The 14,567-nt window shown below is 48.8% G+C and overlaps 1 protein-coding gene across 1 annotated transcript in view; it reads right to left on the bottom strand.

The window, feature by feature from the left end:
• The window catches only part of SLC8A2 (solute carrier family 8 member A2), a 143,147-nt gene that overhangs the window by 75,977 nt on the left and 52,603 nt on the right, over positions 1-14,567 (bottom strand). Inside the window, exon 2 of the mRNA XM_079985332.1 lies at positions 9,578-11,411. Within this exon, the coding sequence (XP_079841458.1) occupies positions 9,578-11,382 (1,805 nt within the window). The 5' untranslated portion in view covers positions 11,383-11,411. The remainder of the gene's footprint in view (positions 1-9,577; positions 11,412-14,567) is intronic.

The raw sequence follows: 14,567 nt of genomic DNA, 5'->3' as shown, positions 1-14,567 counted from the left end.
GTCAAACAGCAGTGTGGTGGTGTAGTGGTTAAGAGCGGTGGACTCGTAATCTGGTGAACCGGGTTCGATTCCCTGCTCCTCCACATGCAGCTGCTGGGTGACCTTGGGCTAGTCACACTTCTCTGAAGTCTCTCAGCCCCACTCACCTCACAGAGTGTTTGTTGTGGGGGAGGAAGGGAAAGGAGAATGTAAGCCGCTTTGAGACTCCTTAAAGGGAGTGAAAGGTGGGATATCAAATCCAAACTCTTCTTCTTCTTCTTTAATAATAATAATAATAATAATAATAATAATAATAATAATAATTCATTTATACCCTGCCTATCTGGCTGGGCTTCCCCAGCCACTTTGGGCAGCCTCCAACAAAATGTTAAAATACTGTAATGCATCAAACTTTAAAAGCTTCCCTAAACAGGGCTGCCTTCAGATGTCTTCTAAATGTCTGGTAGTTGTTGTTCTCTTTGACATCTGATGGGAGGGCGTTCCACAGGGCAGGTGCCACCACCGAGAAGGCCCTCTGCCTGGTTCCCTGTAACTTGGTTTCTTGCAGGGAGGGAACCGTCAGAAGGCCCTCGGTGCTGGACCTCAGTGTCTGGGCTGAACGATGGGGGTGGAGATGCTCCTTCAGGTATACTGGGTCTTTGAGGCCGTTTAGGGCTTTAAAGATCAGCACCAACACTTTGAATTGTGCTCGGAAACGTACGGGTACCTCTCCTCCTGCCCTGGAGGCGAAAGCCTGAATCAATGGCTTCATAAGAAAGGAGATTCCGACTTTCTGACAGTAGGCGCTGTTCAACAGTGGAACGGACTTCCTCTGGAGGTTGTGGACTCTCTCGCCTTCATTGGGGGAGTTTGGGTGGCCACCTCTCATGCAGGCTTCAGTTGAGATACCTGCATTGCAGGGGTTGGACTGGATGACCCCCAGGGTCCCTTCCAACTCTATGTCCCCACATACATTCGCACCCCTTGCCATCTAGGCAGGGAAAAGGCATTATCAGCGTTAAAGATTTAATATATATGTTTAAGGTAAAGGTAAAGGTACCCCTGCCCGTACGGGCCAGTCTTGACAGACTCTGGGGTTGTGCGCCCATCTCACTTAAGAGGCCAGGGGCCAGTGCTGTCCGGAGACACTTCCGGGTCACGTGGCCAGCGTGACATCGCTGCTCTGGCGAGCCAGAGTCGCACACGGAAACGCCGTTTACCTTCCCGCTGGTAAGCGGTCCCTATTTATCTACTTGCACCCGGAGGTGCTTTCGAACTGCTAGGTTGGCAGGCGCTGGGACCGAGCAGCGGGAGCGCACCCCGCCGCGGGGATTCGAACCGCCGACCTTTCGATCGGCAAGTCCTAGGCGCTGAGGCTTTAACCCACAGCGCAACCTGCGTCCCCAATAAATATGTTTAACTGCCGCTATATCTGAATTGTCTCTGTTATACCTAACTGGAATCCAATGTATTCCTGTTGTCTTTTATGATTTTTCTGTTATTGTAAGTGAGCCGGAACTGGTCTGTGACTGTAATGTTGTTGTTTAGTCGTTTAGTCGTGTCCGACTCTTCGTGACCCTGTGGACCAGAGCACGCCAGGCACTCCTGTCTTCCACTGCCTCCTGCAGTTTGGTCGAACTCATGCTGGTAGCTTCAAGAACACCGTCCAACCATCTTGTCCTCTGTCGTCCCCTTCTCCTTGTGCCCTCCATCTTTCCCAACATCAGAGTCTTTTCCAGGGAGTCTTCTCTTCTCATGAGGTGGCCAAAGTCTTGGAGCCTCAGCTTCAGGATCTGTCCTTCCAGTGAGCACTCAGGGCTGATTTCCCTAAGAATGGAGAGGTTTGATCTTCTTGCAGTCCATGGGACTCTCAAGAGTCTCCTCCAGCACCAGAATTCAAAAGCATCCATTCTATTCTTTATGGTCCAGCTCTCACTTCCATACATCGCTACTGGGAAAACCATAGCTTTAACTATGCGTGTGACCGTAATAATAAAATTCAATTCAATTATCAGCGTTCAGGGACAGTGAAACACTCAAGAACAGTGCAGAGCAGGGCCGGCCAGAGGTATGGACTGGACTGCTCCAGATCTTGGGAATGGCTTTTGAGATTTCCTGCTGCAAGAGCGGGGAAGGGGAGGCACAATTTCCAGTGGTCGCAGGTTCCACAGCCCTCTCTAGCTCCTCAGTCATCCATGTGGCAGGAATAGCTCCGTTAGTAGAGACTCTTAATCTCTGGGTTCGAGCCCCACTTGGGTAAAGGATTTCTGCATTGCAGGGGACTGGACTAGATGACTCTTGTGGTCCCTAGTCCACAGGTGAGGGGTCACTTTTTCCTCATCCCATTATCTCCCCTTTCCCTCATGGTTGCCTGATGGTATCTTTTCTGCCTATGCTGCCGGCAAAGCGATTTGTGGGAGCTAAGCTAAGGCAGACAGGCTCGCTGCACTTTGAAACATTTGCAGGCCAAGAAGGGACCAGTCACCATGAGAAGAGGCTGCCATTTTCTGTGGCATCACCATGGCAACAGGAACATTTGCTGTGGCCTACCATCCTCGCCAAACGAAAAGATGGGGGGATAAGTGCCATCCTGGAGGACTGTAATTGATTGGCCTCCATTCCCAGGACCGAAATTATTATTATTATTATAACCCTCCAAAAGTCTCTTTCTCACTTTTCCCTTTCTTTCTTTCCTCCTCCATCTCTTCCTCTCTCTAATCTAGACGCCACCAAAAGGAGAAGATGTGTTTATAAAAACAACCTGTCAGCACCTCAGTAATACCAGGCATTAAAAATACAGGAGACCTTTCTTCCTAGCCGGCTCGGCTGAGGAATGAATAATGCCGGGTCAGGAAGCGAGAACGGGCAGAAGAAATGAAAAAGGAGGAATCTGTCTCTTGGCTCTTTTGATGGGGAGACCTTCTGAGGAACGGGTGATGGGGAGGTTGGCAAAGGAGGTTTGCAAAAGACAGAGAAGTGGTCGTATGGATCCTGCCTTCTGACCCCCTTTCTTTAGATTTCCATTCCTCTCCATCTTTGGCTTGTGCTCAGACTACAAAATGTCTTACTTTTGGCAGCACTTTCCATGCATTGAGTCTGAACAGGGATGACATGCAGAGAGACATTTTAAGGCAGGAGCACTCACAGTGATCAAATCAGAAGCCAGGAGGACTTTTGTAAGTCCGGGACTGTCCCTGGAAAATCGGGATACTGGGAGCGTATGCCGTTTAGCTCTTTAAAGGTAAAGGGACCCCTGACCATTAGGTCCAGTTGTGACCGACTCTGGGGTTGCGGCGCTCATCTCGCTTTACTGGCTGAGGGAGCCGGCGTACAGCTTCTGGGTCATGTGGCCAGCATGACTAAGCCGCTTCTGGTGAACTAGAGCAGCTCCCGGAAACGCCGTTTACCTTCCCGTCAGAGTGGTACCTATTTATCTACTTGTGCTTTGACGTGCTTTTGAACTGCTAGGTGGGCAGGAGCTGGGACCGAGCAATGGGAGCTCAGCCCGTCGTGGGGATTCAAACCACCGACCTTCTGATCGGCAAGTCCTAGGCTCTGTGGTTTAACCCACAGCACCACCCACATCCACATCTTTAAAGGTAAAGGTAAAGGTACCCCTGCCCGTACGGGCCAGTTTTGACAGACTCTGGGGTTGTGCGCCCATCTCACTTAAGAGGCCAGGGGCCAGCGCTGTCCGGAGACACTTCCGGGTCACGTGGCCAGCGTGACATCGCTGCTCTGGCCAGAGCCAGAGCCAGAGCCAGAGCCGCACACGGAAACGCCGTTTACCTTCCCACTAGTAAGCGGTCCCTATTTATCTACTTGCACCCGGAGGTGCTTTCGAACTGCTAGGTTGGCAGGCGCTGGGACCGAGCAGCGGGAGCGCACCCCGCCGCGGGGATTCGAACCGCCGACCTTTCGATCTGCAAGCCCTAGCACTGAGGCTTTTACCCACAGCGCCACCCGCGTCCCCATTTAGCTCTTTAGACTCCCCCCAAAAAACTGAAGGGTAGGAGGGCTCTGCATGAGGGGCCTGGTGAAGTCATTTCCTCACTGATGTCCACCCAAACAAAGCTGGGAATTATTCAAAAGGTTGGAGAGGTGTTTTTTTCAGATGCATGGATTTCTGAGTCTGCTCAGGCCCCAAGGGACCAACGGCTCAGCCGCCGTGTGGGGCTGGCTGATGGGAGTTGTAGTCCGAAACGGCTGGAGGGCACCGGGTTGGCGAAGGCCACCCTGGAACGGCTCGTTCATTCCCCGCTCCCCTCGCCGGCTTGTCAGCACAGCCGGATTAGCTGATGAACTGGAGGCTTGAAGCTTCGTCAAGAGCGAGAAAATCAATAGCAATTTATGCCTCTTTGGAGCCTGGCAGACCCAGGGACAGGCGGAGCGAAGCGACACAGATGAAGTGCAGGCGGGAAGAGAGGAGATGTTCCTGCAGCAGCTCAGCTCAGCTCATCTCCTCCCCAAAGTCCTCAACCTACGTTCGGAAAAGGCAGCGGCTCCTCTGAGAAGGGCCTCCGCTCAGTGGGCACAACACTGGCTTTGAATGCAGAAGTTTCAGACCCCGGCCTGAAGTTCTGGAGAGGTGCTGCCAGCCAGTGCTGACAATACTGGGGTTTGATGGAGCAATCTTCAGGCTCCTTATAAGGAAGCTTCCCTTGTCCCTTTTTTTTTATTATTCAAAATTATAACAAGACATATTATCCAAAAACATATAAGCCTTGTTCCCCCCCCCCCATTTTTCTTCCCTCCCCACCCACCCCCACCCCACCCCCCGACTTCCCTCAGTTCCAGTCTTTGGTTTCTCTAAGAATGCTGTTTTCTGCATGTTACAAAGTTGTATAGATCCTCAAACTATTTAGCTGATTATTCTCAATAAAAAGTTTGTGAATGTTTATTCAAACCCAGCCAAGGAGTCCAGCTCGCTTCGTTGCATCTTCAGATACTTTGTAAAGCGTTCCCATTTGTCTTTAAAGTCACAGTTATCCTTGTCCCGTAGCTTATATGTCAGTTTTGCCAGTTCTGCATAGTCCATCAATTTTTCTTGCCATGGTTCTTTAGTTGGGGTTTCTTCAGTCTTCCATCCTTGTGCTACCAGAACTCTCGCGGCCGTTGTCGTATACATGAAGATGTTTTTCAACTTTTTTGGCAGGTCTTTCCCCACAATCCCCAACAAAAATGCCTCGGGTTTTTAAACAAATGTTAAATGGAACATTTTCTTCAACTCGTTGTACATCATTTTCCAATTTTTTTTTAATTACCTTACAATCCCACCACATATGATAAAATGTCCTCTCCTTTTCCTTACACTTCCAACATATATTTGAACTAGTTTTGTTCATTTTCCCTAACTGCACTGGTGTCGTGTACCATCTGTACATCATCTTCATGTAATTCTCCTTCAGTAGGGAACAATCTGTAAATTTTAAGTCAGTTTTCCATAATTTAACCCAACCTTCCATCATAATGTTGTGACCTACATCTTGTGCCCATTTAATCATAACTGATTTTACCTCTTCATCTTTCGTCTCCCATTCTAATAGTATGCTATATGCGGCCTTCAGTAGTTTCGCTTTCCCTTCAATCACTTCCGTTTGAAATCTAGATCTAGTATAACGAAATCCTTTCTTGCTGTCTTCTTTATGTGTTTCGTATAGCTTCCCTTGTCCCTAGGTAAAGGTAAAGGTACCCCTGCCCGTACGGGCCAGTCTTGACAGACTCTGGGGTTGTGCGCCCATCTCACTTAAGAGGCCAGGGGCCAGCGCTGTCCGGAGACACTTCCGGGTCACGTGGCCAGCGTGACAAAGCTGCATCTGGCGAGCCAGAGCCGCACACGGAAACGCCGTTTACCTTCCCGCTGGTAAGCGGTCCCTATTTATCTACTTGCACCCGGAGGTGCTTTCGAACTGCTAGGTTGGCAGGCGCTGGGACCGAGCAGCGGGAGCGCACCCCGCCGCAGGGATTCGAACCGCCGACCTTTCGATCAGCAAGTCCTAGGCGCTGAGGCTTTAACCCACAGCGCCACCTGCGTCCCCTCCCTTGTCCCTAAGCCACGTGCAAAACAACGACTGCTGCTTATCACCAGAGCAGCCTGTTTCCGGGCTGATTCACGCCATGGAGAGTCCCTGCCGTTACCATATGTAGTGGGAATGTAGAGAAATTAAAAAGTTCTGGGAAATGATATATAGCGAGTTGAAGAAAATGTTTAAATTAACATTTGAAAAAAACAAAAAAAAACAAACAAACAAACACCAGAGGCATTTCTGGTAGGGATTGTAGGGAAAGACCTGCCAAGGAAAATAAAGAATTTATTTATGTACGCGACAACGGCGGCAAGAGTCTTAATAGCACATGGATGGAAGAACGAGGAAATCCCGACGAAAGAACAGTGGCAAGAGAAACTGATGGATTATGCAGAACTGGCGAGACTGACATACAAACTGCGAGACGAACTGTGACTTTAAAGAAGAATGGGGACTTTTTACAAACTACTTTAAAAAACAACAAAATGAATTGGACTCCTTGGCAGGCTTTGAATAAACATACACAATTTTTTTTATTGTTAACATAATAGATAGATAATTTAAGGATCTTTATAATTTTATAATATGCAGAGAACGTGTGCTGAAAAATCAGAGAGAGGAGCTGAAGGAAATCTTGGGGGGAGGGGGAAATTGGGGGGATTGATGAAGATGATATGCTGTGATAATTTGTTATGTTGAAATTATTAATAAAAAATATTTATTTATTTTTTAAAAATAGAGTCCCTGCCAGTCCGAGTTGGCAATACTGAGTCAGATGGGCCATACTAAGGCAGCTTCCGGTGTTCTCTGCTGCTGCTGCTGCTGCTGCTGCTGCTGCTGCCCCACACTGACCCCCTGTCCTGTTGGTGCAATAATGGCCCACGGTCAGGTTTCAAGACCAAGGAAGATTGTGCATGGCAGGTGATAGGAAGCGATGGCCGCTGCCATCTCCAGCCCAGAATAGCTGACCATCAACAACACTGGACCACTGAGCCTATTCAGGTTTCTAAAGGTAAAGGTAAAGGGACCCCTGACCATTAGGTCCAGTCGTGGCCGACTCTGGGGTTGCGGTGCTCATCTCACTTTATTGGCCGAGGGAGCCGGCGTACAGCTTCCGGGTCATGTGGCCAGCATGACTAAGCCGCTTCTGGCGAACCAGAGCAGCACACGGAAATGCCGTTTACCTTCCTGCCGGAGCGGTACATCTTTATCTACTTGCACTTTGACGTGCTTTTGAACTGCTAGGTTGGCAGGAGCATGGACCGAGCAATGGGAGCTCACCCCGTCGCGGGGATTCGAACCACCAACCTTCTGATCGGCAAGTCCTAGGCTCTGTGGTTTAACCCACAGCGCCACCCGCATCCCATTCAGGTTTCTAGACCATAGTAATTACCGTATTTTTCCGTCTATAAGACACCCCCATGTATAAGACTCCCCCTATTTTGGGGGACTCATATTTAAGAAAACCCACCCTCGGCACTATCCGTGTATAAGACGCCCCCTAATTTTCGACATTATTTTTTAGGGAAAAAACCTAGTCTTATACACAGAAAAATACGGCAATTGATTAAACCATAAGGAGAGAAAGAAGGGGAGTCTCAACTTTCTCACTCAGTTCATTTGGCTCCAGTCCCAGCCTTTAAAACAAGCGCTCTCTCTCTCTCACACACACACACACATACCCCTAAAATGTTTGGATAGACGCCTAGGAAAAGGCAGTTCAAAATTATTGCTTTAATTTATGGAGTGCCAGTTCGGAGGAAAGCTTTTCAGACGAAATTTCTCTTAAAGGTGTAATGAATAAAATTGCAGCCCTCCTCTCTCTCTCTCACTTGATCTAATAAAATGTCTATATTTTTAATTATGGGGCGACTGGGGGGGGGGGTCGAGTCTTGGCCAGCCCGGAGAAGGGATCGTTTTAAATGAAAAAGTAAAAGAAACCAGAGCTCTTGATCGCTTTGATAATCTGCCCCCAGCTTAGCTTTTAGCATTTGGGGCGGGCAGGGGGTCGAAGGAAGTGAAAACTGTGGAGAAAGACATTGTGGTACATGCGACTTAGGGGATTCCGTGTGTGGTCAATGCATGAGTAGGCAACTAAGACCCGGGGACCGGATCCGGCCCAATCGCCTTCTCAATCCAGCCCACAGATGGTCCGGGAATCAGCATGTTTTTACATGAGTAGAATGTGTCCTTTGATTTAAAATGCATCTCTGGGTTATGTGCAGGGCCTGCCTGGTGTTTTTACATGAGCAGAATGTGTGCTTTTATTAAAAATGCATCTCTTGGTTATTTGTGGAGCACAGGAATTCGTTCGTTTCCCCCCCAAAATATAGTCTGGCCCCCCACTTGACAACTCAGCACCTTTCGATACCCATTTGAGCTGACTTAGTGGGGTGAGTATAGGGAGGCTAAGTTTCACCAGGATCCGGACTCTATATCCTGGGTTGGCTTCAGAGAACAGCATTAAGTGAACGCCTTTGGGCCCCGGAAGGCGTACTATGGGCAGGCACAGGGTACCACCTCGTCCCCAATGCTGTTTAACACCCCCAGGCATCCTCCCATGTAAGCAGGGACCTGCTCCGCAAAGGCTCATGGTGTGCTGGGAAACAGTTAAATAATTCAATTCCAACCTGTCTGCCTCGCTTTTGCTCACCCAGGAGGGAAAAATGAATAACTAAAAGTATTCTGGGAAATGATAGACAGTCATACCACATGTTATGTCCGTTTCATGTTACGTTCTTTCAGGTTAAGTCCCGCGGCGACCCAGAAGTACCGGAAAGGGTTACTTCCATGCACAGAAGCACAAAATGACGTCACGCGCATGCGCAGAAGCGGCGAATTGCAAACCACACGTTTGCAGGCGCGCCGCTGCGGGTTGTGTTCTTTTCATGTTGTGAATGGGCCTCCGGAACGAATCCCGTTTGCAACCAGAGGTACCACTGTATAATGAATTGGGGGGGGCGTTTAAAATAAATATATATAAATATATATATATATATATATATATATATATATATATATATAGCAGAGGCTTTTCTATTAGGAATTGTAGGTGCTGAAATTCTAAGGGAGCAGAAAAGACTTTTCATGTATGCGATGACAGCTGCGCAGATGGTATTGTCCCAGAGATGGAAAGAATATAAAGTCCCTACCAGAAAAGAGTGGCAAACAAAGTTGATGGACTATGCTGAAATGGCAAAAATGACCAGAAAGCTTAGGAACCAGGAAGACCGAAATTTTAAAAAGACATGGGGGGGGGGGGGGAATTATAACTTATCTTGAAGACCACTGTAAGCAGTTGAAAACGTTAGCAGGACTGCAATAACACTCATGGTATAACAAGAACTATGGACACAATGGAGTTATAAAAATTTGGATTATTAAAAAAAGAGAGAGACGCAGTAGAAAAGGTTTAACAACAGAACCCACAGAGGGGATGGGGGAAAGTACAGAGATTTGGAGGAATCTTGTAACTTTGGATATGATTATAAATTTAAATATGTAAAACCAAATTAATTTTTTTAAAAAAATACATTGAACAAGCAAGGAAAGAAGCAGCATTGTTTACTTACACTGTTTCGTCATCTTTGAACTCCAGCTCCCCGCAAGAGTCTTCGTAGTCCACTCCCCCTCCTCGCGCCGTCCCTTCCACCGTCTGGTAGGGGACCATGACCGTCCCACGGGCCCCCGAGCTGCGGATGACCTTGACCTCCAGGGTCCCTTGGCACTCACTGACCCTCAATAGTTTATCCTGGAAGGTGAAGATGCCGGCGTGGTCATCGTCCAAAATGGTCACGGTGGCCACCAGCGGCGCCACGAGCCTGCCCTTGGGGTGGTCAGCCGAATCGGACTCAAACATGCCCTCGGCATCCCCCACCCGCAGGTTGAGCAGCCGGACGAAGAAGTGCTCATCTTCCTCAAAGATGTCGTCGTCGATGATGCCAATCTTCAGCTCTTTCTGCGTCTCGCCAGGCTTGAAGATCAGCGTCCCCTCGCTGAACTCATAGTCAGAGCCCGCCTTGGCCGAGCCGTCCTCCGTCTTGTAGTCCACGTAGAAGGTGTTGTAGGTGTCGCCGCCCTGCTGGCAAGCCACGGTCAACGTGACCGAGCCGCAGTTCTCCAGGCAGTGGTACATGTAGGGCTCAAAGAAGATCTTGCTGTAGTTCTCTTCTGCCTCTGCTTCTGAAGGCACCTCCAGCAGGTTCACGGACTTCTTGGAGAACTCGGAGACGTGCTTCTTGAGGATGTTCCCCGCCCCTGTCATCATCCGTGTGGCCTGGATGCGGTAGAAAGCCCGGCTTTTCTGCTGGTGCAACAGGGCGTAATAGTTGGCCATCTCAACCAACTGGTCCAGCTCCTTGTCCGGGTGCTTCTGCTTGAGGTCTTTGAGGATCTGAATGACCTCCTTGCGGCTCTCGTCCAGCTCCTTCTCCTCCTGGGTGGTGATGGGGAGCGGGGCCACCGAGGCCGCGCTCCCATCCACAAAGACGCTCTCCCGGTGGTCATTGCCCACGAAGCTGCCGTCCATCTCTATCCCCTTGGGGAACTCGCCCTCAGTGCCAATGATGATGCCGCTGCGAGGATCCGCCCGATACCTCTTGTAGACGTACTTGTAGAAGAGCAGGCGCTTGTCCGCCATCCAGGCGAAGACCACACAGACCGGGAAGAAGACGAGGGTCAGCAAGGCTTCCCACACTTGCACGATCCCTGGCGAGAAGACCGCCAAGATCAGGTACAACCAGATGTAGGCGAAGATGCTCCAGGAAGCTGTGACGAAGAACACCCTCAGGTGCTTGATCTTGCGGCTCTCGCCGTTGGGGATAACGTAGACGCACACGGCAATGACCACAAACATGTTGAAGGCCGCGCTGCCCACGATGGTGCCAGGACCCAACTCACCGGCTTGGAAGTTGTGGCCGCAGACCTCAATCACTGAGAGGAGGATCTCTGGCGCCGACGAACCCAAAGCCATCAGGGTGAGGTTGGAGACCGTCTCGTTCCAGATCCTCACGGTTCCAATGCTGGTCTCACCATTGGACTTGGTGATGGTGATCTCCTTCTCCTTGGAGGTGATGACCTCGATGGATGCCATGAAGCGGTCAGCGATGATGGAGACTCCAAGGAACATGTACATCATGGCAACGAAGTAGACGATGGCTCTGGCAGCCTTGTCGCCAAAGGATGGGTTGTCCGGCTGCCAGACGGGGAGCAACACTCCTGGTTGACATTTGTTGGATCCTTCGCAGCTGCTATTGACCTTTGTCTCGGCATCGTAGGCTCCGGCCCAGGAGGCGTTCTCGGCGAAGACGGCCGAGGCCACCAAGACTTTGGCGAAAGTGCAAGAGGTCAGCCACCACCCCCAATGCGGCGGCAACATCCTCTTCAGGCAGTTCAGGCCAACAGGATCTGAAAGACAGCAAGTGATAGTCACTTTTAGATACATGACATTATGAAATTCAAGAACACAGAATTTTCACATTGGGAAAAGCTATGGAAGGAGGATTTAAAATTTACAGCATGCTGTGCATTGAAGGAGACTTATATGGAGATGATGTATCGGTGGTACTCGAACCCACAAACCTGAGATTAAGAGTCTCATGCTCTACCAACTGAGCTATCTGATTTGCTCTGTTATCTCTGTTTTACATACATGATAAAGCGGAATAAAAATTCTTTACCCAAAACCAAGGTATATGCATCCTTATCTAGTATATGTATTGTTGTGCGCCTTGCTTGGCGGCAGAGCTGCCTTGCAAAATTTGCAGAAGCACACATTTTGAAGAACGGCGCTCTTTCAGTTTGCAGATTGCTTCAGAAAGTGCAAATTAGGTGTATTCTCAAGCTGAATTGAATTCACACACACAAACACAACCCTAAAGGGAAGGCAGCGGGAAACTTTGCTCCTATTCCTGCCTGCATCAGTTACTGTTATCAGTTAATAACAAAAATATTATTATTATTATTATTATTATTATTATTATTATTATTATTATTTATTATCCACCATAATCCACCATACGATTATCCTGGGACCCTTTGCAAAACACATGCCTGACTACTCGGAAACAGTCCTTCCTTAATAATAATAATAATAATAACTTTATTATTTATACCCCACCTATCTGGCTGGGTTGCCCCAGCCACTCTGGGAGGCTTCCAACACATACTTACTTAGGGATCATTAGGAAAGGAACTGAAAATAAAACTGCCAATAGCGTAATGCCCTTATACAAATCTATGGTGCGACCGCACTTCGAATTCTGTGGGGTTCTGGTCGCCTCGCCTCAAAAAGGGTACTGAAGAGCTGGAAAAGCTTTAGGAAAGGGCAAGCAAAACGGTCAGGGGTGGAGCAAGTCCCTCATGGGGGAAAGTTGCAGTGTTTTTTTTTTATTTAGAGAAAGTGTGAGCAAAGGGGGAGATGGTAGACGTGATTGAATTGCTGTGTGACGTGGAGAAAGTGGATGGATAAAAGTTTCCTTTCATGACGCCAGAATTTGTGGAGATCCGACGAAGCAGAATCTTGGAAGGTTCAGGGCTTCTTCACGCAGCGCATATAAAATATACTCAGAGTCGAGAGTGGATTTCATGCTCTTCATTCAGCTCATAGTGGTGAGGAGGAATGGAAGTTCCCCCACAATATCTGCTTTATATGCATTATTTACACAGTGGGCCCCACGTGATTGGCTAATTCCGGGATTCTCCTGTAGGCCAATCAGGTTGCGGATTCACTTCCACCTGGGGCAGGATTGGGTGGCTCCTGCAGACCAATCAGACTGCTGCATTCTGGACCCTATTGTTCTAGGACCAATCAGACTGCTGCATTCTGAATCCTATTTTTCTAGGACCAATCAGACTGCTGCATTTTGGATCCTATTCAACTCAGTACATAACAGCATAGAAGGAACCTGGAATGGCAGAGCCAGCGGCAGCCACAGACTTGGACAGATTTAAATGAGGATTAGACAAATGTATGACAGAGAGGGCTATCGATGGCTACTAGCCAGAATGGCCAGTGCTCTGCATCCAGCCAGTGCCAAATTTACATATAAGCTAAACAAACTCTAGCTTAGGGCCCCGCTCTCTTGGGGGCCCCAAAAAAATTTAAAGGAAAAAAAACCTGGATGTACATTTCCAAAATATAAGATAAAAAACAACATACAGCAAGTGTTTTGTGTTGTGTAGGCTCCTATGATGTAAGTCATGGGAGCCTGCCTGCTAGCCTGCTCCCTAAAATATCACTGGTTTGCTCATTTCTATATATAGGTTGCCTACATTCTGCATGGACTGGTTGCATGACAACATGCGCAAATGGCTTGAGATACCTATTAGGTCCAGCAAGAGTATTGTTAGCCCATAAATGGAAACAAGACGAGGTGCCGACGAAAGAAGAATGGCAAATAAAATTAATGGACTATGCAGAATTGGACAAAATGACAGGAAGGATTCAAAACCTGCGGGACCAGAGATTCACAGACGATTGGAAGAAATATACAAATTATTCGAAGAGCAACTGTAACCAACAAATTACGCTAGTAGGACTACAAGACCAGTAGTGATGTATGGAAGTGAGAGCTGGACCATAAAGACGGCTGATCGCCAAAGAATTGATGCTTTTGAATTCTGGTGCTGGACGAGACTCTTGAGAGTCCCATGGACTGCAAGAAGATCAAACCTCTCCATTTTAAGGAAATCAGCCCTGAGTGCTCCCTGGAAGGACAGATCCTGAAGCTGAGGCTCCAATACTTTGGCCACCTCATGAGAAGAGAAGACTCCCTGGAAAAGACCCTGATGTTGGGAAAGATGGAGGGCACAAGGAGAAGGGGACGATAGAGGACGAGATGGCTGAACAGTGTTCTCGAAGCTGCCAGCATGAGTTTGACCAAACTGCGGGAGGCAGTGGAAGACAGGAGTGCCTGGTGTGCTCTGGTCCAGGGGGTCACGAAGAGTCGGACACGACTAAATGACTAAACAACAACAAAAACAAAGGAACCCTGGATGGTTAAGTCCAGTCAAAGGCGACTCTGGGGTTGCGGCACTCATCTCGCTTTCAGGGCGAGGGAGCCGGCGTTTGTCCACAGACAGCTTTCTGGGTCACGTGGCCAGCAGGACTAAACCGCTTCTGGCACAACAGGACACCGTGACGGAAACCAGAGTGCACGGAAACGCCGTTTACCTTCCCGCCGCAGTGGTACCTATTTATCTACTTGCACTTGTGTGCTTCGAACTGCTAGGTTGGCAGAAGCTGGGACAGAGCAACAAGAGCTCACTCCATCGTGTGGATTCGAACCGCCGACCTTCTGATCGGCAAGCCCAAGAGGCTCAGTGGTTTAGACCACAGCGCCACCCGCGTCCAACCCCCTGCAATGCGGCAATATGCAGCTGTCCCAAATGGGGATTGTACCTGCAACTTTGGTGTTACCGGAACCACCCTAACCAGCTGAGTTCTTGCAGAAGGGGTTAGAGATGTCCAGGATCAGACCTGGACCTTTTTATCTCTCCTGGGCAGTGTGGCAAGCACACTTCCAAGGGAAATTCTGGGAAGAGACTGTTTTGCTCTGAGAC

Source organism: Podarcis cretensis, assembly GCF_951804945.1.
Source record: "Podarcis cretensis genome assembly, chromosome: 8".
Classification (NCBI taxonomy): Eukaryota; Metazoa; Chordata; class Lepidosauria; order Squamata; family Lacertidae; genus Podarcis; species Podarcis cretensis.
The sequence above is the reverse complement of the archived record's forward strand: the minus strand, read 5'-3'. Positions and strand labels throughout refer to the sequence as shown.